The sequence below is a fragment of the Clupea harengus genome, chromosome 4 (genome assembly GCF_900700415.2).
Source record: "Clupea harengus chromosome 4, Ch_v2.0.2, whole genome shotgun sequence".
Lineage (NCBI taxonomy): Eukaryota > Metazoa > Chordata > Actinopteri > Clupeiformes > Clupeidae > Clupea > Clupea harengus.
Genome location: NC_045155.1, coordinates 22,489,728 through 22,516,058, shown reverse-complemented (window position 1 = coordinate 22,516,058; position 26,331 = coordinate 22,489,728). Strand labels below are relative to the sequence as shown.

Sequence of the window (26,331 nt, the reverse complement as noted above, 5' to 3'; positions counted from 1 at the left end):
GGATTCAAGTCAGGCAACATACTTGGCCAGGACTTAGACACTTTGTTTCTTCTTTAGAAACTCTTGCGTGATTTTGGCAACGTGCTTTGGTTTCATATTGACATTAATGATATTATGGAATATTCTTCTGTCAAGCTTTTGGAGAGTCATCTTGTCAGCCATTATTTTGTTACATGCACATGCATTCATGGTGCCATCTATAAATGTCATCTCCCCAACACGTTTTGCACTCATGCAGCCCCATATCATCACACTCCCACCACCATGCTTCACTGTTGAGACTATGCATTGTAGTCCTGGCCAGGTTCACACCAAACATGCTGGACTCCATCTGAGCCAAACACATGTATCTTGGTCTCATCTGATCAAACAGTGTGCTCCCCATATTAATCAGGCTTCATTTCATGTTCTTTAGCAAAGTTTAATCTTGCAGTTTTGTGGCCAAGAGCAAGCAAGGTTGGTATATTTGGGGGTGGCATTGTTAAAAAGGCCATAAACCACACAAACATACACCCACCTACACCTCAATTAATTAATTGTTGTTTACAAGTATTTAATACAAAGAGTTCAGATTCAACTGGATATCCAAGTCTCCCTGTTTTCTTCATTCTAATCGGATAACCCTCAGCGATTGCACCTTTCCTGAACCCCCTCTATAACAGATAGTATGCCATTTGCCAGTATGTTGTTGTCGTCATGATTGAACAGCTCAGGCTTTAACCTAGAAAACTTTATAACCTTTTTAGCTAGCTACTTAGCGATGGCTATTTAACTAACGTTAGCTAACAATAATGTGACAGTTGCCAGGCAACCCTCAGCTTCCCAGAGCCGTTAACTGGTGATGTCTGAAGCATGCACTGAGTTGTTAGTTTAACCTCTAAGCTGCATCTTACCAACAGAGTCTGGTAAGTGCAATTATTTAAAATCCCCATGCTATTCTCCCATAGAGAAAATCGCTTAAACATGGAAGTCCATAGTGGACTACAAAGTGACAATACATCCCCAGAGGTCTGGTCGAGCTGAGAAGGGAATGGTCAATGATGTTTCTGATAGATCATGTCTGGATCATAGAAATAGGACTATTTGATGATCACACTGATCATCAAATCAATCTAAAGAAAATGTCACTGACACTACTGTGGACCTGCTGAAGGTGCAGTGAAGGCTTTGGAGGGTTGAGCTCAGACTCACGAAGAAGTAGACTTAATTGGATACAATCTGTTCCCCTCCCCTTAGTGGCTCTTGACTCATGTACTTGAATGTAATGAGAGAAGGAAGTGATTGAGAAAATGGGCAGACGCAGACAGATTAGTAACAGTAAACTAAAATATTATTTATTATTTTCTCATTTTGAAAATTGTTAGGCCTTCAGAGAAGGCTTAGCAAGCCCTGACATTCCACCACTAATGCCACTAATGTTGATTATATAATCAAGTGTAATCAGCTGACAAAAAGCAAGAATTGTTCGATTGACATTCATGGAAATTGGCTGAGCTGATACCTGGAGGATCTCCAATATCTTGAGTTTCGTATCCATGACAGTGACATCCTGCATGTCGATGCTGTCTTTGAAGCGATCCAGGCTGACACTAGGTCGTCCTGGTGACTGTTTTCTGTTGAGCACCATTGTGGACACCATCTGCCCAACACCATGGATGGATCGCTTCATGTTTTTCCCTAACAGAAGCAAAGGAATAAACATAAATGTATCCAGTAGACTACAGAATTAACTCAAATTGCTTGATATCTATAGACTAGTTGGTTTAGATGTAGAGTGTCTAGCAGCCTGTCGCTAAACTAAAAAATGAATGTAAAACCACAAAATTAAAAAAAATTATAAAAAAAGCTTAGTAAAAAGGTAAACACTTATATATATATAAAAAACACAAAACTCACCACTGCCATCCTCCTGCACTATGGGGTTATGTAGCGCTGGGTTGGGGATGCAGTCTATGATGCCAAGTAATGTACGAGTCAGGCGTAACAACTCAAAGAAGCTATAGAAGCCAAAGTAGATGAGGTGCCTCGCCAAACTCACCACCTGAGAGGCAATGATATTAACATTATCCATAAATCCAAATCCTTTCCTCATTAAAACTATAGTACAGACATAATGTATGTTTCTATTCAAGAGGAAAGAAAAACGGTCCATGCTATACCTCATAGGTCAGTTTGTTTTTTTCCTCATTTGCAAAAGGCAAATCATCATTCAAGACATTATTGAGGTACTCCTCCATAAATGCCATTGTGGTGGCAAATTTATTCTTCTTATTATCTCTTGAGTAATCCATGTGTGCATCATAGCTGTGTCAAAGTAAAACAGTAGAATATCTCTTCATCATCAACTATTTAACATCGTCAGAGCAGCTCTGAGCTTGACATAAAGCTGAGCTGAATTGGAGGTAGCCTTACTCTTTAATGGTGATTGTTGTAGGGATCTCTGTCCAGAGACGGGCAAACTTTACAGGGGTGACAAGTTCTTGAGGGTCGCGGTCGACATGTGCATGCAGCATGAGCCGGCAGAAGGAAGCCCGCAGGTCAAAAGGCAGTGTTTCATCCATCATGCACAGGAAGATCAACTCAACATCCAGCTGCTTAGAGATCTCATCTATGGCCAGATACTGGCGGTCTAGACACATGCGTGCAAACAACTTCAGTTGGTACCTAAGAGCAAAGAGAGGGCAGTCAGACACAACCCAGATTATTCATAATTTATTCATAGGGTTTCATTTAGTAACACCTATGCGACACATGGAACTCCATTCCAGCTTTGCTTATTTAAGATATTTTTCCCCAATCTGCCATACCAGCTGTCCTGTGCTGTAATGCATTTGACATTCTCCCCGTGTAATAATTAATTTTCAATGTGGCACTCTCATAAGAAAATGCACAAATAAAAAATAATCTGGCAGGAAAGTTTGGTCTAATTGTAAATGTAGCACAAATCCCTTTCTTTATTCCCAAGTTTAATAACTATTCTGAAATGATCAGATTCTCTATACAACCATGTCAGTGATCAGAAAAAAATCAGGGTAGAGTTACAGACATCTGACATCAGACTTCATACCTGTAATAAGTGAGCACATTCTCATCATGGGTGTTTCCCTGTCTGGCTTCTTGTGCCAACTGACGAATCCCCTTCTCTTGTAGCTCCTTGGTCTTGTCCATCCAGACCAGCCACACCTCATCCTCTTCAGTATAGTCCTCCATGCCCAAATATTCTGTGCCATGGGGTATCTCTTTGGGTGTACGGCGCCTGTGTGATGTGATAAACACAAACCACTCACATTGACAAAACTAGTTTACAGAATGGGGTAAATTGGGATGCCACCCATCCATATTTCTGAAACAAAACAATACTACACACAAACATATGCTACAACTTCTTCAAACCACAGAGAAATTGCTTCAGAACAAGAATGAAATTACTTATTTTGTGAATTAAATAACTTATACTGTTAAATTAAATTTTCAAACAAATGTAATGAAAACATACATTAATTCACCAAACATGTTCATACATATGACTAGCAATTTTATAAAATCACTGCTAGAAAATATAATTTGGAATAATTTAAAGGGTAAAATCCACATTCCACATTTTAAGGGTAAAATGTATTTGGTAAATAGAAGATGCCAGCACATTAGTGTTTGGTATCATTTTAATGGTCGTGGTGCGAGGAGTACAAAGGGTCTCAGTAGTAGAACAATAGGGTAAATCTTTATAAAGTTTCCAGGACCATGGGAACATGTTTGTCCTCAATCCACAGTGACACACCCAGCTGGGGTCACACAATGCAGCCCCAGGATCCTACCTCCTGCCACTAATAAGGAAATAATCCCAATAATTAAAAGGTCCCCAGATGTGTAAATACTTTGAAAAATGTCAGTATTCAGAACTCCCACACACATTATTGGTGTGTAACCATATGAAAGATCTCGCTGTCCTCCGTCGAATTCGTCGGATGCCCACACTTTGGTTCAAGTTAGTTTGTTCAGGAATAACAGACTTGTAGAAGACGGCTTAGCGAAAGAATGTGTTTTATTCAGTCACTAGCCACGGTCAGCTCGGCGCAGCACGAGCATGCGCTAGGCACGTCTGCTGCTCACGGTCGGTCTCCTTGCTTCTTCTTTTCAAACATTACAGAAAGTACAGACAATATATATTGTAGAATTAACATATGTGTGAAGGGGAGTGAATGGGTGTGTCTGAAGGCCAGGGGGTAAGTCTAGTTTGACCAAGGGCCATAGTCAGGTATGGCCATATAGATGCTAATGCCTTGTGGCCTCAACCATCCTGTCGTGGCTGTAGACAAAAGCCAACTAATGTTTCTAGCTCCAAGACACACAAAAGCCAGGAACCATGTCTGATGGCTCATCAACATAGACAAAAGGCCAGGGGCCACCTTGATGGCTGTGGCCTGGTGCTATGCAAACTAACTTTTTGGGGGTTGTTCACACAACTTGTACAATGTGAATTTATGTGAAGTTATGACAAAACCACCGAAATCTAACACATATCAGAACTCCCACACACATTATTGGTGTGGAACCATATCTCTGGCAGGTATGCTAGATCCCTGACTTGCTTTATATTTTGTATCACTGTTAATAGTATTACAACTTTGTTTTATTCTTGAGTTGAACAGGGGGCGTGGCCGGAGCGTAGTCCAGCACAGGCGTGTCATTTTCTCAGTGATTTGTTCTTGAATTAATGTTTGTTCATCGTCGCGATCGTTGTTGTGTCTATGTGAAAGAAATGCAGTCTTACAGGGCAAAATAGCGTTTGAAAGTTGCAATTCTGTTTTCGTGGGGGGAAAAAAATTGTATTTTTTATTTGGGGGGGGGGGGGGGGGTGCCAGGAGTGAAGCTTGCCTAGAGCGCCAAATGTGCTAGGGCTGCTAGCGCTAGTGTTCATACTAGTTAGCAATCGTAAATCAGCTAGCGTCAACTTTTACGTTACATTGTAAAGGCTCCGCTTGGTGAACTGTTAACGTGCGGATGTTTTCTGGTGATATGTTGAAGCATTGATGAGGTGTTGTTATGGTACACCAGGTCCGTTTTGCAGTATATACACTGCACCATGTTGTCCTTTTTTCTTAATTTGAAATGATCCCAAACTTTAGACATTTTCTGCCTTTTACTTTTTGTAATCGAATTATTCGAGTTTCCTCGAGTAATCATTTCAGCCCTTCATCCGAGTATTAGGCTGTAGAATTTTTTTATAAACCGCGGTAAATAGTCGGGAAATTAAGGTATATAACGTAATCCCATGAGGCATGCATCCGCGTCAAAGTATAGATATAGGTATAAAATATAGGTGTCTGACTACAAGGAAAGAATCCCTTCAAAGATAGAGTTGTTTGTTTACCTCGTAATCCATCACCTTGTAAGTTTATATCAACAGATAGTATACCACGTAATCCAGTGGTTCCCAAACTTTTTACAGTCCCGTACCTCTTCAGACATTCAATCTCCAGCTACGTATCCCCCCCCCATTTTTTCCCATGTTTATAACCGCCGCCACGCCCCCTCCCCCGCACACATATTCAGCATATAACACAAACTGTCAGGGTAAGTCACTAACCTACCTGTAGCTATTTTTGGCAGTGTAATTATTTCGAATATGGGTATACATGAGTATTTCTGGCAATGTGACTTGGCTATTCTGACTATTTAAGATTTCATGTCTATTTATAGCTCCGTTTGAAAATGTAATGGGCTTTTTCACTTTGAAAACGCAAATCAAATTTTCTCCCCGCGTACCCCCTGAACCACTACCCCAGTTTGGGAACCGATGGACTAGACTCTAGTCCCGTACCCCTTTAGACATTCAATCTCCAGCTACGTAATAATATGTGCCACAAGTGACCCAAACCTTCTAAGGTTGTTGTTTGCCAGCCATCAACAGAACGGAAGACTGAAAAAACATTATTTGCAGGTGATTGGGAAGATGAGCGAATTAATTTTACAGGCTGTAGCGGAGGTGTGTGTGTGTCAACCGTTGAACAGGGGGGCGTGGCCGGAGCGGAGTTCAGCATAGACGTGACATTTTCTCAGTGGTTTTGTTTTTTAATTAATGCTTGTTCATCGTTGCGATCATTGTTGTGTTTATTAGAAAGAAATACAGCCTTGCAGGGCAAAACACAGGGCAATTCTGTCCGTTTTCCGTTATCGCGGAAACGTTCTCCCCGCGTACCCCCTGAACCACTTTGCGTACCCCAGTTTGGGAACCGAGGACGTAATCCATCACCTTGTATCAACAGATAGTATACCACATAATCCATCACCCTGTAAGTTTATATCAACAGATAGTATACCACGTAATCCATTACCCTGTAAGTTTTACAGTCTGAAATTATAATGTCTTAAATAGATAATAAACTGTCCATAAAATGAATACAGAGTAAGGTCTAACTCTTACCACTCTAATCACTACTCACTTTAAGGGAGACACTTATCTGTCTTTTCTACTGATTGAAGTAATTCAAAATAAAGAGATGTTACATTTAATACTACTGAGGTTCCCACTGGAAGGCCCTATTTCCATGAGTGTATTGACCCCTAACTCAGGCAGCGTTCCTCAGACATTCTTCCTAGGCCTTTGTATATGGCAGATGAAGCCAAACATCAATGACTGTGAATTTTGAATGTGCCTCTGAAATATGATGTTAGGCTTTATTAGGTGCTGAGTAATGTTTGTTTGTTAATCTTATCAGTTGCTACACTACATGCCAGTTTACCTTTTTTAAAGCATTGTGTGATTTTTCATGTTTTTTTTCCCATTTGTTGTTGTTGACGCTTGATTTCTTTCTTTATTTCTTTCTTAACATATTTATATATCTATTTATGTTTTTCCCTTTTTTGGTGTGTGTGTTCACATCTGATATGTGGTTGTATGTTCTTTGAATGGACCCCAGGAAGGCTAGCTTACATACAGATGTGCAGCTCAATACATTCATAAATAAAAGTCAAGCCATTATGGATGGTTAATACAATTAAATGCTATTCATCAAGAATGATGGTGAGTATGTACAAGTGGAATGTGCATTGATATGCATTTAATTGTACTGGATTTTTTTCGTCAGTAAGGTCTTACTCTGTCTTAATGAGGATGTCCTGGTTCTTGGGGTCTAAGACACATTTACAGATGAGCTCCTGGGTTACTGGTATTGCCACGTTGTTAGACACGCACAGGTCTGAGAGATAGTCCAGAAACCTAAGGGCAGCATGTAGACATGTTAACAGCCAGCACTTGTTAGACAAAAGGGTTATGGAAGAACAATAGTACCAGACATACTCAATGCAAAATGGTTTGTTGAATTACATGAACTGAATAAAAACATATCGCAACAACAATGCTTGAATTTTTATGCCTGGTAATTCAGCAGGTAATATGTATGACCGCCGCTGCAGCATAGTGTTTGTCAAAGACTGTTTTGTCTTCTGTTTTTCTTTTCACTGCTTTTTGGTTGGTTGGACAAACCACATGAAACTTGGCAGGATTGTAGTCACACATGGCTGATACGGAACATAAGATTTGTATCCCTAGGTCCCTAGGTGTCCCTTCGTGCAAGCCCTTTCTGAAGTGGAATAGGCCCAACGCACTTTTTGAGCAACAGCTCGTCAACTGTTTCGCCAAAACATACAAAATGTCAGTGGCAAGTTGGCCTTTAGGAGGCGCATGACCCTAGCTCATTACAACTCATTGGTGAAGTGGCGCCACCTAGTGAACAATGTTCAAAGCACAAACATAGTACTTCACTAGCTAATATATTGTGATGTTAAGGTTGTAGGTTTTTGATGAAGTAAAAACTCTTCTTTTCAGATCTGGATAAAACTGTTTCAGCAGTCAGGCAGAGTGTGAAGTAAAAAAGGTTTATTTTGTCAGTGCAATACCAACAGCATAAACCTGAGCAAGTCTCAAGATTACTGATTTTACAGAGTTTTGTATTCCCTTTTTATACACCTGATTGTCTTACTAAATCTTCCTTGACCCTTCTCCATGGGTTATGTGTAATGTTTTAATTGGAACATATCATATTTGGTCTGCAACCTGTACCTGCCTTCAAGGTCGAAGCCTAACAGATAGCTCCAGCTATACTAGAGAGTAACCCATGTGGGAGAAAAGGGATGATTCCAGGTTAAGAATTAATAGCCTCTGGGAGGCAGTGGGGAGTGTTCTTTTCAATTTCAGTAGTTTGTCAGACTACCCTGGTGGTTATACTGATTGTTGATTTTACACATTTTCCACCACAAATACCTTTTGTATGCCAGCCAAATCTTGTGAAATTGTGTTCATAGTGGGCATTGCAACTGACAATTTAAATGTATTGCTTGAGCTCAAATGTTTAAATTTGGTGCTTAGTTGCTTGGAGCCTTTAGTGTGTGAACACTGCTGCATCAGTGAGATTACAAATAGAGTATGATTTCCTCAAATGTTGGCAGTTGTTTTTTCTCTTTATCCCATTTGACCCCAATCATTGGAGTAAGGTTGCTAGGGTAATTGAGGTAGTTGCTAGGGTGTTGCTAGGGTAGTCATAGTGGTTGCTATTGTTGTTGCTGGGTTGTCATTATAGTATGGGGTATCTAGGTGGTTGCTAGGGTAATTGAGGTGTATGCTATGCCTTTAGCAGTGATCAGGGATCTTCAGATTTGGAATAAATGTTTTCCCTTTAAAAGTCTGTTAATTAAAGGCAGGGTAGGCGATTTATTTTGAAATATTTTTGTTACATTTCTTGAAATCCTCTATACATCCCAATAGCAATGAATAAATTAAATGTTCTGACAACAAAAAGAAAACATCATTGTGATATGTGCAGAATATAAAATCTTCATATGTTGTTAGACAAAAGGTGTCATTTGTGGTCACGCTACTAACATGTTTATTATGATTGTGTAGCACAGAAGCCCTACCCTCTGTTGGACTCTTTGTTTCCCTGGTTGTGTGAATGAGTGACAATGAGTGAGTTTGCTCTCATGTGTGTTCTCTCTCAATCAGTAAATCAGTAATGATGCTTTTTGATCGGTGGACGTGCCTCCAGGGAATAATCAGGAATCAGGAGTCATGGATAGGGGGTGGCTGGTGCTCATCAAGTTCTGTGTTCATGTGTCTTTGCTCTGATTCCTGCTTTTAGTTTTTTGGACTTTTTGACTTTTTGGACACTTTGCCTATTGTTTGAATCTGTGTATGTTGAATGTTTGCTAATGTGGATCTTGAACTGCATGTTTTCCCGACCTGGACTGTGAGTGCCTTTATTCTTGCCCTGTTCATGATCTCTGGCTACTGTTTTTTAAAGGTCTCTGGATTCCCTGTTGTGAGCCTTGTTCCTCACATTGAGTGAGTCAGCCTGGGAGGTCCCCTGCATCAGTAGCTGCTTTAGTCCATTCTCAGTTGTAATATATAGGGCTCTTTTTGTGAGGGTCCTGTAAAATATGACGATGTGCTGCACTGAATCTATTTTTGCTTGGTGATATTCTTAAAAGCCGTGCATGGATAAAGGCCAATGGAACCAGGATCATCAAGTAGCCACGGTGTCATCTCTGTTGCACAGCACGCGCCCTGACAGTGATAGTCCGGCCCTGATTCTTAAAACATGCCTACCACCCACACTGGACCCCCTTCAATTCGCCTACCGCCAGAACAGGAGCACGGAGGATGCCATCTCCACGGCACTACACTCCGCCCTTTCCCACCTGGACAACAGTAACACCTACGCGAGACTGTTGTTCATAGACTTCAGCTCTGCATTTAACACCATAATCCCCTCCAAACTGATCACTAAACTCAGTGATCTAGGCATCAACACCTCCCTCAGAAACTGGATTCTGGACTTCCTAACCAACAGACCCCAGTCTGTCAGGTTAGACAACAACACCTCCTCAACCCTCATCCTGAACACTGGTGTCCCACAGGGCTGCGTGCTGAGCCCTCTCCTCTACTACCTCTTCACCCACGACTGCACAGCTGTACATGGTTCTAATACCATTGTAAAGTTTGCAGACGACACAACGGTGATTGGCCTCATCAGCAACAACGATGAGTCGGCCTACAGGGAGGAGGTTCAGCACCTGGCAGAGTGGTGTGCCAATAACAACCTGGCTCTCAACACCAAGAAGACCAAGGAGCTCATTGTGGACTTCAGGAGGACCAAAGGTGGCGCACACACCCCGATCTGTATCAACGGGACGGAGGTGGAGCGTGTCGCCAGCTTTAAATTCCTGGGTGTCCACATCTCTGAGGACCTCTCTTGGACCCTCAACACCTCAACCATAGTCAAGAAGGCTCACCAGCGTCTCTTCTTCCTGAGGAGATTGAAGAAGGCCCATCTGTCTCCTCAGATTCTGGTGAACTTCTACCGCTGCACCATTGAGAGCATCCTCACCAACTGCATCTCAGTCTGGTTTGGCAGCTGCTCTGTTGCGGACCGCAAAACACTCCAGAGGGTAGTGAAAACTGCCCAACGCATCACTGGCTCCCCACTCCCCACCATCGATGCTGTCCAGCGCAAGAGATGTCTGCGGAAGGCGCGCAGCATCGAGAAGGACAGCTCCCATCCCAACCACAGACTGTTTGCCCTCCTCCCCTCAGGGAGGCGCTACAGGGCCCTCCGTTCCCGGACCAGCAGGCTCAGGAACAGCTTCTTCCCTGCGGCTGTCACCCTGTTGAACTCTGCACCACGGTGATAGTTCCCCCTGGCTACCCCCTCACACTCCTTCCTGTATTCCCCTCTCTACCCTGGCTTGACTGCCACACACCTACCTCCAGCCACTGAACATTTGCACTAAATTGTTCATTGTATATATCTATTTATGTTAAATTGTTGTCATATCCATATTCATCGTACTTATATCTTATCATGTCTCCTACCTCATTTATAACTTTATAACCTCTACTGCCACCTTCACCTGCACTTTACATATATCTATATCACATCTGCACTAATCACCTTTATTGCTGCTCATGTTCTTACTGCTCATACCACTTATATCTTATGTCATACTGTATATACCATATTTATCTATATTTATATTACCATTTGCACATACTCTGCACTCTTCTACTTTGCACTTCTGTTTAGATGCTAACTGCATTTCGTTGCCTCAGTATCTGTACTCTGTGCAATGACAATAAAGTTGAATCTAATCTAATCTAATTCTATTGTCGTTTGCACTGTTCTCACGTTGCAGCGCTATACTATATATACACATTTTCTTATTTTAGGTATTTTATACGGTCTATTGGTGAAGTATCATTAATCTTTTAGGGGGGGACACACATTGTCCCCACCGGGAATAAAATATAATTCAGCAGAGGAAGGGATATGTAGACTAGAAAGGAATCCCCCTCAACCAGCATTTTCCTCTGTCGGAAGTTCACAAATGAACTGATATTTCATTGAATAACTTTCTATGTGGTAGCTCCCTCTCCTTTAGAAGACTCTATTCAGCAGGTTATCTGTGATCTACGCTCAGGTAGGGGTGCTGATCCAGCTCACGTCACATCTTCCTCTCGTTTGTGTCAGTCCAAAAAACAAACAAAAACATAGAACAAGATGGTAGCTGTCTGTGAAGAACAAGATGGTAGCTGTCTGTGAAGAACAAGATGGTAGCTATCTGCGAAGAACAAGATGGTAGCTATCTGTGAAGAACAAGATGGTAGTTATCTGTGAAGAACAAGATGGTAGCTATCTGTGAAGAACAAGATGGTAGCTAGCTGTGAAGCTGTGTTATTGTGTTTGCTCGCTTTTCAAAACGTCGCGCGTGATTACGTACTCCCGCCCAAGGTAATTGTCAATCCAGTTGTATGTGAATTGACAATGCAAATGCATTTACACTTGTATTCAGTGTGGTCACACTGGTGGTCTGAAACACAATCCATCTTGAGTGCATTTACACCTTTACATTCATGTGGTAAAGCACTATCTGATTGCAGTCTAATTGCTGCTGTCTATATTTATTAATGATCTCCCACAAGTATGCTCTAATTGTCAGATTCAATTCTATGCAGATGATGCTGTGATCTATGTTTCCAAGACTGACAAACCCAGTGTACATTACAGACTGATTTTGATGCTGTTCAAAAAGGTTTTCTTTTAATAATCTTCTATCGAGTATGAAGAGGTCTTATAGTAATTATGTTGTTTGGCCCTACATCTGACTTTTTGCATCAAACCAATGATTGGTCTTTAAATGGGACACCACTTGAGAAAGTTGAGGAATTTCAATACTGGGGTCTCTGGCTTGATTCTCAACTCTCTTTTAAAGCCTGTATTAATTCAGTTATATAAAAACAATTGCAGCCTGAGAATATTATATTGCATTATTAACTGTTTCACCGTACAGATCAGAAAAGGAATTGCACAATTGTTCCTTGTCGCAGTTCACTGCGACATAACAGTATGGTACATGACGTCAGTCATGGGTACAAATCGAAGCATTTATCTATTCACGCCTGAAAGGCCGCGAGATCTGTCAATGCGCGCTCCTGAGCCCGCCCCTCAGGAGTCCATATCTTAGATTACGCATAAGATCTCTTCCTCTTTTGAAACTTCGCAAGACGGAGTGAACATCTACGAGCATCTCTCAAACGCTCTACCACAGTCAAAAGAGTTTTGTGTGCTTTTGCTCTCTACGGGTTGGTGAGTTATCTGGGTTCCTTAACCCTCACTGGCTCAGGGCGCTACAAAATTCGTTGGCTCAACTTAATTTTGAAGGTAGTGGCTGCTATCCTGGCTGCCTGGCTGGCTAAGTCTCTGACTAGCCTGCTAGCTTGCTAACAACGTGTTCGTTGCAGATAGTGTGCTTGTGTTTTAACACTCTTCTCTACTTTCAGATTGAATAAAGATGGTCAGACACTACCCCGACTGTGGGCACACCCGTCCCAAGGGTGACCGTCACCGTCGGTGCGTGACCTGCCTCGGCAGGGACCACGCGGAGGTCGCGCTTTCAGGCAAAGACCCTGTCTGCTCCATCTGCGCTAGCCTCCCGCTAGCTAAGGCTACCAGGCGCCTTGCGTTCTGGAAGCGCAAGGACGCCGAGGAGACTGCACCGGTTCCATCCGGGGCTAACGCCCCAGTAGGACCGAGTGCGTCTTCAGCCGTAGGCTCGGTGAGTGTGAGCAGTCGCTTTGCAGCTGCAGCTCTGCTCCCGGGCCTCTCCCCGTCACCGCCGCCTATAAGCCCTGGGGCTGCGGGCAGCGAGGCGGAAGAGCTTCAACCAAGCGGTGCCTTGCCCGAACTCGAGCTGGACATCAGCTTGGATGATGATAGTCTGCTAGACTACTCCGACGAGCACAGCTCAGTCGCGGAAGTAATGCAGACGAACCAAGACGTTAGGATGCGGGTCGGGCCCCGGTGCCGGGGTTCGCGCCCTACATGCAGCTCCACAGGGCTAGTGAGAGGGGCTACCTCTCCTTCCCTCAGGTGGAGGACGCAGTAGCGGGCTACCTCTCGCCTGCCTCCCCCACGATGCGCCTCGGCCAGAAGCCTCTCCTGCCTACGCGGGTGGCCAGGCACCAGGCTCAGCTGGCAGAGAAGTCCTACTTTGCTGCAGGGCAGGCTGCCTGCATGACCAATACGGCTGCGCTGCTACAGCGCTACCAGGCAAAGCTCCTGACTGAGCTTGCCTTGTCGCTGGGGGAAGATCACCCGTCTGTGGCAGAACTCCGTCACGCGACGGATCTGTCGCTCAGACTAACTCGGTGCACATCACAGGCACTGGGGAGGGTGATGGGTGCCGCGGTGGCTACCCAGAGGTCTCTGTGGCTATCTCTGGCCAAGCTGTCAGACAGAGAAAAGGCACCACTCCTCGACGCCCCGGTCTCAGGGCGCCTTCGGGGAAGCGGTGGTCACAATGGCTGCAAAGTTCGAAGAACAGCAGAAGAGCAGAGAGGTGTTCCAGGCTTGGATGCCTCGCTCTAGTGGCATGGGTGAGACGTCCTCCTCAGGACACACCACACCCGCACCGGGCCAGAAGAGAAGCAGGTTCCGCTCACCAGCTCCTCCAGCAAAGGTGCCCACCGGGCGAGGCTGGCAGAGACACCCCTTCCGCCCGCCTGCCCAGCCTGCAGCACAGCAGCAACCAACTGCGCGCCCTGCCTGGGGCGCAGCCCAGGCTCCGCGGCAGCACTCCGCTCGCCGCGGGCGAGGCAGAGGTAAGCCTCAGGCTTCCTGGTGGTGACAGTCAGCCACTCGTCACACAGGGGGGGAGCGGTGGAGCCCACACCGCCTCCACAGAAATCAGCCCGTCGCTCACAAATGGAAATCATGTCCAGCACGGTAAGCAGGTTTCCACAAGCACCACAATCATATGTCCTAACTCCTGTCCCAGATGGCGCAGTGCCCAGGCATGCTTGTGCGACTCCCCCCGCGATGCACACAGTGCAATCGCACCCCCCAAATGTTTTCAAAAACATGAGGGGGCAACCCCAGATCTCGTCCTCCTCCCTAGGCGGAGTGGGTGTAGATCTAGGTTTAGACTCATTGACCATGAGCGGGTTAGTCCCCGACAAATTCAACTCAAAGCACAACCTGGCTGGTTGTGTGGCGAGTTGGCGCGCATGCGCAGTGTCACCATGGGTGCTAAAAACGATCACAGTGGGTTACGTGCTGCAATTCACCCGTCCCCCTCCGCCATTCAGCGGAGTGATACAATCTGTGGTGCAGCGAAACCAGTCTCACTTCCTTCGGGAAGAGATAGTCTCCCTGCTCAGAAAAGAAGCGATAAGCATAGTTCCTCCCGAGGAGGAAGCTTCAGGCTTCTACAGCCGCTACTTCTTGGTCCCAAAAAAGGACGGGAATTATCGGCCTATATTAGATCTATGTGTGTTAAACAAAGCACTCATGCCGCTACGGTTCAGAATGTTGACCCCACGCAGGCTTGTGCAGTTTATAAGGCCAAACGATTGGTTTATCACGATAGACTTAAAAGATGCATATTTCCACGTTCCGATCCACCACAGACATCGGAGATATCTGAGGTTTGCGTTCGGAGGAATAGCGTACCAATTCAACGCACTCCCATTCGGCCTATCTCTAGTGCCGAGGGTATTCACAAAGTGCGTAGAAGCAGCCATCGCTCCGTTACGTCTACGCGGCTTACGCGTATACAATTATTTGGACGACTGGTTAGTGGCTTCTCATTCAGAGGCTGCAGCGGTGCAGGACGGCCATCTAGTGGTGGCGCACCTGTATCGACTGGGCTTTGTGATAAACAGGGAAAAAAGCGTTCTGTGCCCAAAGCAGATTACGCATTTTGTAGGCATGATTCTAGACTCCACCTCCATGGAGGTCAGGCTGTCTCAAGAACGAATAAATGCCATCAAAACATGCGTGCGCCAGTTCCGACGGGGACAGTCAGTCTCGTCGCTGTGCTGCCAACGCCTGTTAGGAATGATGGCGTCAGCCGCCATAGCGCTCCCGTTGGGGATGTTGCGTATGCGGCCATTTCAAATATGGTACCTGTCTATGAAGCTCAACGCAGTCACAGACAGGCATCGCAGAGTAGTGGTGGTGGATGCAGGAAAGCCCTGGCGATCTGGAGAACCCCCTGGTTTCTCGCCGCGTCGGGCACTATGGGCATAGTGTCGCGTCGCGTGGTGGTGACCACAGACGCCTCCACCAAAGGCTGGGGGGCAGTCTGCGAAGGGAGAGGCGTGAACGGTCTCTGGTCTGTGACAGAGGCAGCGTCTCATATAAATGTGTTAGAGCTGCGAACAGTAGTCCTAGCTCTACAACACTTTCTGCCCAGACTGAGTGATCAGCATGTACTAGTGAGGACGGACAACACTGCGACCTTGGCGTATATAAATCGCCAGGGCGGAGTGCGCTCCCAGTCACTACACCATTGGGCGACTCGCCTGCTCCTGTGGGCAGCGAGGCACGTCCTGTCCCTCAGGGCAGTTCATATACCAGGTCACCTCAACTACGGTGCGGACCTGTTATCGAGGGGCGATCCTCGAGCAGCAGACTGGTGCCTTCACCCACAGGTGATAAACCAGATCTGGGTGCGTTTTTTCAAGGCGCAGGTGGACCTGTTCGCGAACAGGCAGAACACCTGCTGCCCGCTCTGGTTCTCGCTAGGGGGCGACGATCCCCCACTAGGCATAGACGCGCTGGGCCACCAGTGGCCAGCTCTACCCCTATATTCTTTTCCCCCGATCCCGCTCCTCCAGCAGGTGCTGTGCAGGATTGCGGACGAGGGCAGGGAATTGATATTGATAGCCCCCCACTGGCCCAATCAGCCGTGGGCGGCAGATCTAGTCAATATGTCAGTGCAGCAGCCTTGGGAGCTGCCTCTGCGGAGAGACCTCCTAACGCAGGCGCACAGGACAGTGTGGCATCCCCATCCGGAGTGGTGGCGTCTCAGAGCCTGGCACCTGACAGGTGCAGGCTCATAGCGTCAGGCTTGTCAGATGCGGTGGTGGCTACAATACAGAGTGCCCGAGCTGTATCAACACGGGCTCTGTATACGCTGAAGTGGCGCAGTTTTGAGCGGTGGTGTGCCGCGCGTCAGCACGACCCCATTAACTGCGCGCTGGGCGTTATTCTAGAATTCCTACAGCAGTTGTTTGATGAGGGGAAGGCGGCTTCCACTCTCAAAATGTACATGGCTGCCATTTCAGCCTGCCACGCAGGCATTAATGGCAGTTCTCTTGGCAGTCACCCGCTAGCGTCACGCTTTATGGCGGGGTTGAGACGGCTCAGGGTGCCAGAGAGACACCTCATACCCTCTTGGGATCTGCTAGTGGTGTTACGTGCTCTCACAGTAGACATAAAGTTTGTCTCTTTAAAGACTGCGCTGCTGCTGGCGTTAACGTCAGCAAATCGCGTTGGTGACTTGCAAGCCCTGTCAGTCAGCCCATCGTGCCTTCAGTTCTCGATCGCTGGTGACAGAGTGGTTATGCGACCTAATGCTGCTTACACACCTAAAGTGGTGGTAACCCCATTCCGCAATCAGGTGATTGAATTAGCAGTTTTCTTGCCTCCTCCTTTTGCGTCAGCAGAGGAGGAACGTTTGAATAAGCTCTGTCCAGTGCGCGCTCTCCGCTGTTACGCAGAGCACACTAGAGCTTTCAGACAGTCAGATCAGCTATTTGTGTGCTTTGGTGCACGTGCAAAAGGCAGATCTCTTTCAAAACCGAGCCTCTCCCGTTGGATAGTAGAGGCTATCGTGTTGTCTTATAAGAGCTTGTCTTTAGATCCCCCGGAGAAGTTGCATGCGCACTCTACGCAGGGGGTCTCGTCTTCCTGGGCCTTACTAAAGGGCGTCTCAGTGGAAGATATTTGCAAAGCTGCAAGCTGGAGTTCTCGCCACACTTTCATTAGATTCTATATGTTAGATGTGGCTGAACCTAGTTTTCTTCATAGCGTTCTGCAGGCAAGCGATCTCTGAATCCCCTGGCCTGAGAACGATGTATATGATAAGTGTGTTCATTGGTGTCTACATGTTATGTTGCATATGAAACATTTCAGGGTGGTTTCCTACAGGCGCAGGATCACGATCCTCGCCGCCTATGATAAAGGTTGCCCTGTTAATATGTTCACCGCCAGCTGCCGTATGAACCTCTATGAGGGCAAAGGCTTCAATAAGCTGGTGTGTGTGATTGGCTGCCACTGTATTATCACGCGGGAATGTATAGGGTCCCATACTGTTATGTCGCAGTGAACTGCAACAAGGAACGTCTTGGTTACGTACGTAACCTCGGTTCCTTGAGCAGGAACCAGACATAACAAAGTTGGCGTGTACAGTGTTACCTTGGATTGATTGTCTTGCTCAGTTTCTTTCTAAGGAAGAGATCTGATGCGTAATCTAAGATATGGACTCCTGAGGGGCGGGCTCAGGAGCGCGCATTGACAGATCTCGCGGCCTTTCAGCCGTGAATAGATAAATGCTTTGATCTGTACCCATGACTGACGTCATGTACCATACTGTTATGTCTGGTTCCTGCTCAAGGAACCGAGGTTACATACATAACCGAGACGATATTTACAATACTAGATTATGCAGATATTGTTTATCAGAACACATCATAAACAAGTCTTCACTCTCTCAGAATAGTCTGTGATAGTCTGTATATTTGTTTTGAGGTGTCATTTTAGACTCCATCATTGTTTTATGTCACTAAATTGGTTCACACCTAAATCTAGAAGATAGTTCCACTGGTTGCTATTTATTGTTCAGTGTATTTTCTTTAACTGTCATGTTCCATGTTGGTTATCGTATAGTCCATGGCATACCAAGCATCCTTTTTTCTTTGATCCTAGAATTTATAAAGAAATTGGTTGATGTGCCTTAATATTTCAAGCCCCATCAGATTTGACTAACCAACTGAGATCGCTACCACCTCTTTAATCACTCTGAACTTATTCCATCTACCACCTCTTTAATCACTCTGAACTTATTCCATCTATCACCTCTTTAATCACTCTGAACTTATTCCATCTACCACCTCTTGAATCACTCTAAACTTATTCCATCTACCACCTCTTTAATCACTCTGAACTTATTCCATCTACCACCTCTTTAATCACTCTGAATGTATTTCATCTATTAACTCTTTTCATCACTTTGAATTTATTTTCAAGCAACATGCTCTTGCCTGTAAATATACTTGAGATATGGAAATCATTTATTTCTAATGTGTAGGTTAATCCATGTAAATAGTGTTGTATGGGTACAGAACTTTTTTCTGAGTATGTGTGAGTGTATTCATGTTGATATGTTAAGGACCCCCTTGAAAACGAAATTGTTTATCTCAAGGGGTTTATTCCACCAATAAATGGTCTACTGGCTGGTGGCTACAAACCTTAACTTAATGATAATCTTGTGGAGTAGCTGAAACTAATGTTAAGTTTAAATCAACAAAGTTAGCAATAGCAAACATATCATAATAAACCTGTTAGCATCACAGCCAAAAATGACACTTATTGTCTAACATATATGAAAAAGATATTTTCCACAAACATTTGACATCAACATGCCCCTTTGTGTAGTCTGGAATTATCCCCCTTTGGTCCATAGACCTGCATTGCCATTAGTGATAAGTAGGCTATTTTGCCACTACAAATGAAAGTATAGGTCTATTGGCAATATATTGCTCTTCTTGTGATACCCAGATGATGGATGTTAAGACTGAATTTGTGAGGGTGAGAAATAAAGACTGCATATATCAAGCACATATCAAGCATTGATTTTTTTTCTTCTTGTGTCAAATTACAGTGCAGAAATATTCAAGCATTATTATTTCAGTGTGGTTTTATTCAATTCAGTGGCAATCCAACTGCCATTTTCCACTGAGGACTTCTGGCACTGCTATACTTCCATAAAAGGGAAACAAGTACCTGGGCTCCCGGTTCCTTCGTACCAGGCTCACAAAGGTCTCCACCTCTGTTTTAGTGATGTGCTTTTCCAGCAGTTTTCGGTTGTTGTGTAGCAAAGCAGTGATGGTGTCTTCAGCGAGGATGTCATACCCTATCTGAGACTGCATCACTCCAAACTGCTTGGCAATGTATTCCTATTGACATTTAATTAGTTACACACAGGTTACTCAATGTACTCCTATTGACATTTAATTAGTTACACACAGGTTACTCAATGTACTCCTATTGACATTTAATTAGTTACACACAGGTTACTCAATGTACTCCTATTGACATTGAGTTAGTTACACACAAGTTACTCAATGTACTCCTACTGACATTGACAAAGTCAAAGAGAGCAAACAAACTGTATGAACTTAAAATTCATTTAACATTTGGAATTACAAAATCTTACCAAGTTACTTTTAATTATACTTAGCTAATTAATAATCATATTAGTATAGTGTGTCTACTCTATCCTCTGACACTTTAAGGTGCAGTCTGTAATTCTAATCGAATTTCAAATTCACGGAACGGCTCCTCATGGTCCTCTAGCTGTCCATTCTGTGTATACTCAAAAAATATCCACTGTTTTTACAGTTCTGGCACTGTAAATGGGAATCAGAGGGGCTCAAACCATGCCATACACTATTACAGCCAATTAGCACGTTGCTTCAGGACCACAGAAGGGAGGGGTATCATTTTATTGGCTGTTGAGCTCAAATATCAATAATCTTTCACAAGTATTGTGGACTGTACTTTTGACGGTATGGTTGGAGAAACCAGCAAGAGTAAGCTTGGTTTTGAAAGTATACAACTGTGTAAGGCAGGCCCGGGGTGGGTAATCGGGAGAATCGGGAGAGTTCCCGGTGGGCCGCTTCACTTCTGGGCCGGTCGAGAATTACATTTTTTGACATTTGTCACGTTAGTCCATTTCTCTTAAAATAGGCTACACACGTTCCGCATTCGGACACCGCAGCCTCTGCATGGGTTGTACCATGCGAGGAAGTTCTCCCCTCCCAAATAGAGTTGGTTGGGTCCATAGCCCGTCTTTTCCAAAAAGTGTTCTCAGATAGGCTACCGATAGCTGGGCCGGCCCTACCGCAACGATAAGCATCAGGGAGGATGGATGGGAGGAAGAGGCCAGTAGGGGTTGAAAAAAAAGAAAGACACTGGAGTAGGATGCTGCCAAATGTGCCAAGCTTACCGAATTATTTTCAAGAGGACAAACACAAGTGGCAACTGGTAAAGAGAGACATAGGCCTAATGATTAGCAACGTAACTATTCGGCTAACGTTGTAGCGTTGGTTAATATCGTTGTAGCGTTGTCAACCTATTCGCAAGCAAAATATTTAATTAAATTAAAATATTACTGTGCCATTTGTGTCCATTTAATACCCTCACAGTACAACCTCCTCACAGATGCTTATCATGTCATTGGGTTAGCATATAAGTTTCTGTTGACTTTGTCCATCACACAGGTTGCATGTGGGAGAAGCTTCTCAACCTTAACATTTTTGAAGAATAGGACAACTTGGAGGCTTTCATGTTAATGTGCACAGAGAAGGAAATCCTCATGTCTATTAGCAACGACACAGTTATAGATAAAGTGGCTGAAACCAGTGCACTGCTTAGGCGATTACTGATGCTGTAGATGCTGTTGGTGCTATTCGCAATGTAACTGTATACTGTACTGTGAGTTCAACTTTAAACATTAGTTCAATATGCCTCTCTGTTGAAAAAAACTAAAGGGTAGTAAGAGCTGAACTGTTGCTTCATTTATCCAATTTCCACTACCATGGAAAAAGTGGGCCGGTCTTGGGCCTGAAATTCCCGGGCTGAAAAGTGGCCCCACTCCGGCCCTGGTGTAAGGGTTGTAATTGGATTCAAACTCGTGGAGATGTTAGACTCAGTTGCAGAGACAGAGAAGTTTCGATTAGATTAGTTCAAACAGAAGTCTTTACTTGAGGGCAAAAAACTCAATGTAAATCCAGACAAGAAAAACACAGGCTGGGCAGTTACATAGTTCCAATAAAAGGTATCCAAAACAGGTAACAAGATCTCAGGAAAAAAGACTTGAAACAGGTAACAAAGGTTCTCAGGAAAGACAAGAGCTCAAACTCACACAACGTGACCACAGGGTGCCAAATCAAGACTGAGCAACACACAGAAGATCAGGCGGCTTGTAAAGGAAAGCAAACAAGGCTCAGGTGAACACAATAACAAAATGACCACATTAGTGACAACAATCAACACCTGTGACCAGCAACAGGAACACTGAGAGGCCCACATGGTTTGCACTCCAAGAAATCCTGACAAACTGAAAAAATCTGACCTCTCTCCAAAGCCACTCCTCCAAAACACATCAACTTAACTTAAAGACAAAGTACTGTGTTTTAAAATGAACTAGCATATGGTTTGAAGTAAAGGCAAAATAAACCCATCTGTCTGATTTCAGTTAACCCAGCATTGGGTTGGTCCAATTTACTTATTTGGATGGCTAGGTTGCCCAAGCAAATCTGTCAGGCTGCAGAAAATGTCTTTTTTTGTTTTAAATGTATTTGTGAATCAGGAAAGTCTCAACTATCCACAAATAAATGCAGGGATGTTCACAAATGGTAAGCAGTTTGTAAACAGATGTTTGTTAGTCCATAAATAAGTGTAACTGCATTTACATTTGTGAATCACATGGCATTTATATGTGAATCAGGGAATACATTTGCGAATCGTGCGTCTTTTATTTGTGAATTACAAATCCATTTGGGAATCGTGTTTCACTATTCTAACTCCATAAATATGATTTTTCTTGTTTGTTTTGATATGTGTAATCTATGGCTGTCAAAATGAACACTGCTTAAATTCTCTTCACATGCAAGTACTCATACCCAACAACCTTACCTACCTAACAACTACCCAACCATAGATCCTGAGCAGCAGGATACATCAACACACAACTGGCCTTACCTTCAAACCTATGAGCAGCTATCAGTCATGGATACATCAACACACAACTGGCCTTACCTTTAAACCTATGAGCAACTATCAGTAATGGATACATCAACACACAACTGGCCTTACCTTTAAACCTATGAGCAACTATCAGTCATGGCCATATTGCTTGAGTAACCCCTACAAGACAGAAACTGCACGCTGTAGGGGCTGAAGATTTCAGTGCTTCTTGGAGGATATTAGGGTGGAGAAAACTATTCACTTTTCTTAGTTTTCGAGAAGGGCACTGAATTACATGGGAGTGTATGGTCATCGCCATTCATTGCAGGCCTACGGCCGCCAGTCACGTGGATGATGTTAGACCTGTGTGGCTCACAAGCGAGCTCAGAATATCTATACTTTTTACAGTAATTGGTTGGGAGGTGTAGAGGAGATAACAGGTGGATTCAGACATGTAGCCAGCATCATTGATAGGAAAGATGTATGAGTGTATGAGCCTAATTTACCTGATTTTTGCGATAGTCATCCTGTGAGTGTCGGAGTACCCGGTAGCAGAGGCGGAACATGTACTGGAATACCGCGTTTTTCTGGTCTGAAAGCTCCTCTAACCGCAGCAGAGGGCCCTCATCACCTCTATCCTTAAACGGGACCTTAATGATCCCAAAGATCTGGGTAGAGGATATAACATTTCATTTTGTCACAGCATCATGTAAAAAAAACAATTGTAACTAACTTTATGACAGAAAAAAACAACAGCTAGTCTTCTGAAATGAGGAGGATACCTGTTTCAGTATGTTCTGCTCTCTCATGAGCTTCTGGCGTTCCCGGTTTGGTTTGGACATCACCACCTCTAGCACAGGTTGCTCATTGTTTACCTGGTCCACCACAAAGAACACCACATCCTCCAGAAGCTTAATGATAAATCTACAGGACCCCAAAGACAGTATCCACGTTACATGAAGAAGCTTCCAGATTTCACTCACACCACTGTCACATATTAGTAGTCGACAACTACACTGGTGAAAACCTTTTGCCACAGAATTGTACCTCCTGTCATTCTGGCTGATAACGCCCTCACTGAAATGATCCACCATGATGCTTAACATGAAACTGGCATCATTGGCAAAGTCCAAGTCCCTGATCTCCATCACTGGCACAGACACGATGGCAAAGGCCTCTTTGTCTTCCTTTGTAGGGCAGGTTCCCAGCTATCATCAGGAAAGGAACATAGAAGGCAAATCATTCCCATACAACAGCAAAATTACAAAGGAATCCCCTGAAGGAAAATAATATGTTTACAAATACACACCATGAGGCGAATAGGTCTCTCCTCGTCAATGTCTATGGGTGCATTGGTGCTTTGGATCCATGTATTTGTACATAGATGGCGAAGCCTCACATAAGAGTTTCTGTAAAAAAGGAATAGTTTAATCCTAATTGTCTAAAATAACTATGTCATTTTTACAATAAACACATGAAACATATGTGTGTGTCCTCATCATGGAAGTGGACTGGTCTTTGGATCTGTTCATGCTGTACCTCTTACCTACACACCGACACATGGTGGGCACTATTAGTGACCAAGGTTACCACGGGAAGTTATTGTCTTAGTGTGTTGAGATTTTGGGCATGACCACAGAAATGTGATCCATGGTTTGTACATTGAAGGAACAGAGAAGAGGAATGGTAAATTCTGTTCAATCTCAGCGATAGCCTTTCAATACGGTGAATCCCCTCAGATATATAAAACTTGCCCTCCTGTACTGTGATCAGGTTGTCTTTATGTTTTTTGCAGGTTTTTGATTGGTTGATTGGCTGCTCTGATTGCCTGTGTTGACTAGCCGTTTCTAGACTTCTGCCTGTCACTGGAGAGCTGCTTGCTTTGTCTTGATTTGGGCCACCGCTACCTCTAAGCTCCTTGCCAGCCGACAGACGCAACAAAACAGTATTCCTTTCTTTTCTGAGGGAGTTCAGCTGTAGAGTATTGTACAGTTTTGTTGACAAACTTTATACCTAATTAAGTTTTGTTAATAGTTGAAACTTACAGCCGATGAGCAATACATTTCTTGGATGGCTCTGTGGATGGCTCAGGAACATCATGTCTAGCATACATTATGCCTCATAACTGAATTAACAGTGGACTTAAAGGTAGGGCAGGCAATGTGGAAAAAGCAGCAAGAGTAAACTAGACTAAACTAGACCCAATGTGGAAAAACCAGCAAGAGTAAACTAGATTAAACTAGACCTGAAAAAATCCCAGCCCCTTCCGTCAGGCCTTCCTCAAAGCCACTCACTTAAAACGCACTGCCTGACTACTGCTGGAGGACGATACAAATCGTTGTCAATACTACAGTGCCCTCCACAATTATTGGCACCCCTAGTGAATATGAGCAAAACAGGCTATAAAAAAATATGTCTTTGCTGTTTATCCTCTTGGTCTTTCACTCAAAATATTCACAAAAAATCTTACCTTTTCATTGAACCAAAATTATTGAAAGAAAAAAAAACTGTTGACATTAAATAAATATTTTTCCCCAAAAACATGTGTGCCACAATTATTGGCACCCCTAGAAAAATCTTATAATTAAAATCTAACTGAAGTATATTTCCAGTCATGTTTTACATTTTTAAGTTCACCTGTTTGATAAGGAACTCTTAAGAGGTCAACCATGACTTCCTGTTCCACTGGCGAACAAATATGAGGTGACACAGGCCAAATTCCATTAGTCATTCATCACTATGGGAAAGACCCAAGAACACAGTGGACAATGTGCGACGGAAAGTTGTGGAGCTGCACAAATCAAGAAATGGACACAAGTAAATCTCTAAAGAGTTGAAAATACCCATTTCCACTATCATGGAAATAATTAAGTAGTTTAAAGCGACAGGAGATGTTAAGAATCAGCCTGGAAGAGGACCTATCTGTAAATTGACCCCACGCACCGTGAGGAGGATGGTTCGACTGGCAAAAGAATCTCCAAGGATCACAGCTGGAGAATTGCAGAGGTAAATTGAGTCTTGGGTTCAGAAAGTCTCCAGAACTACCATCAGACGCCACCTCCATCACCACAAATTGTTTTGGAGGGTTGCCAGAAAAAAGCCTCTGCTGTCAATCAACAACAAACTAAAGCGCCTACAGTTTGCCAAATGTAAGTCAGACTTTCAATGGGACCGAGTTATATGGTCAGATGAGACCAAAATAAAGCTTTTTGGCAACAAACATCAAAGGTGGGTTTGGCGTAGACAGAAAGATAGCCATACAGAAGAGACCCCCATACCCAATGTGAAGTATGGTGGCGGATCTTTGATGTTGTGGGGCTGTTTTTCTTCCAAAGGCCCTCGACATCTTGTTAGGAGACATGGTATCATGGACTCCATCAAATACCAGCAGATATTAAATGAAAACCTAACAGCCCCCTCTAGGAAGCTTAAAATGGGCCGTGGTTGGACCTTCCAGCAGGACAATGATCCGAAGCACACCTCAAAATCAACACAAAAATTGTTCACCGACCACGGAATAAAGGTTTTGCCATGGCCATCACAGTCCCCCGACCTAAACCCCATAGAAAATCTGTCGGAAGAGCTGAAGCCGAGTATACAAGCGTTGACCTAAGAATCTGAAGGATCTGGAGAGATACTGTATGTAGGAATGGTCTCAGATCCTGTGCCATGTGTTCACCAACCTCATCACACATTATAGGAGAAGACTCAGAGCTATTATCTTGGCAAAGGGAGGCTGCACAAAACATTAAATTAAGGGGTGCCAATAATTGTGGCACACATGTTTTGGGGAAAAATATTTATTTAATGTCAACAGTTTTTTTTTCTTTCAATAGTTTTACTTCAATGAAAAGGTAAGATTTGTGTGAATATTTTGAGTGAAAGACCAAGAGGATAAACAGCAAAGACAGATTTTTTTATAGCCTGTTTTGCTCATATTCACTAGGGGTGCCAATAATTGTGGAGGGCACTGTAACTATATCCAACTAGCTCATGTCTCATTCTCACAACGACAGAAACA

The 26,331-nt window shown here is 43.9% G+C and overlaps 1 protein-coding gene across 3 annotated transcripts in view; it reads right to left on the bottom strand.

Moving 5' to 3' along the window:
• itpr3 (inositol 1,4,5-trisphosphate receptor, type 3) overlaps nucleotides 1-26,331 on the bottom strand; it is a 143,640-nt gene that overhangs the window by 82,486 nt on the left and 34,823 nt on the right. For all 3 annotated transcript variants that reach the window (XM_031566798.2, XM_031566797.1, XM_031566799.1), the window contains 11 exons: nucleotides 23,620-23,719; nucleotides 23,358-23,518; nucleotides 23,093-23,234; nucleotides 22,817-22,978; nucleotides 19,344-19,516; nucleotides 7,100-7,219; nucleotides 3,068-3,256; nucleotides 2,413-2,664; nucleotides 2,160-2,304; nucleotides 1,897-2,041; nucleotides 1,502-1,677 (listed from right to left, as the gene is read on the bottom strand). In XM_031566798.2, the coding sequence (XP_031422658.1) occupies nucleotides 1,502-1,677; nucleotides 1,897-2,041; nucleotides 2,160-2,304; nucleotides 2,413-2,664; nucleotides 3,068-3,256; nucleotides 7,100-7,219; nucleotides 19,344-19,516; nucleotides 22,817-22,978; nucleotides 23,093-23,234; nucleotides 23,358-23,518; nucleotides 23,620-23,719 (1,765 nt within the window). The remainder of the gene's footprint in view (nucleotides 1-1,501; nucleotides 1,678-1,896; nucleotides 2,042-2,159; nucleotides 2,305-2,412; nucleotides 2,665-3,067; nucleotides 3,257-7,099; nucleotides 7,220-19,343; nucleotides 19,517-22,816; nucleotides 22,979-23,092; nucleotides 23,235-23,357; nucleotides 23,519-23,619; nucleotides 23,720-26,331) is intronic.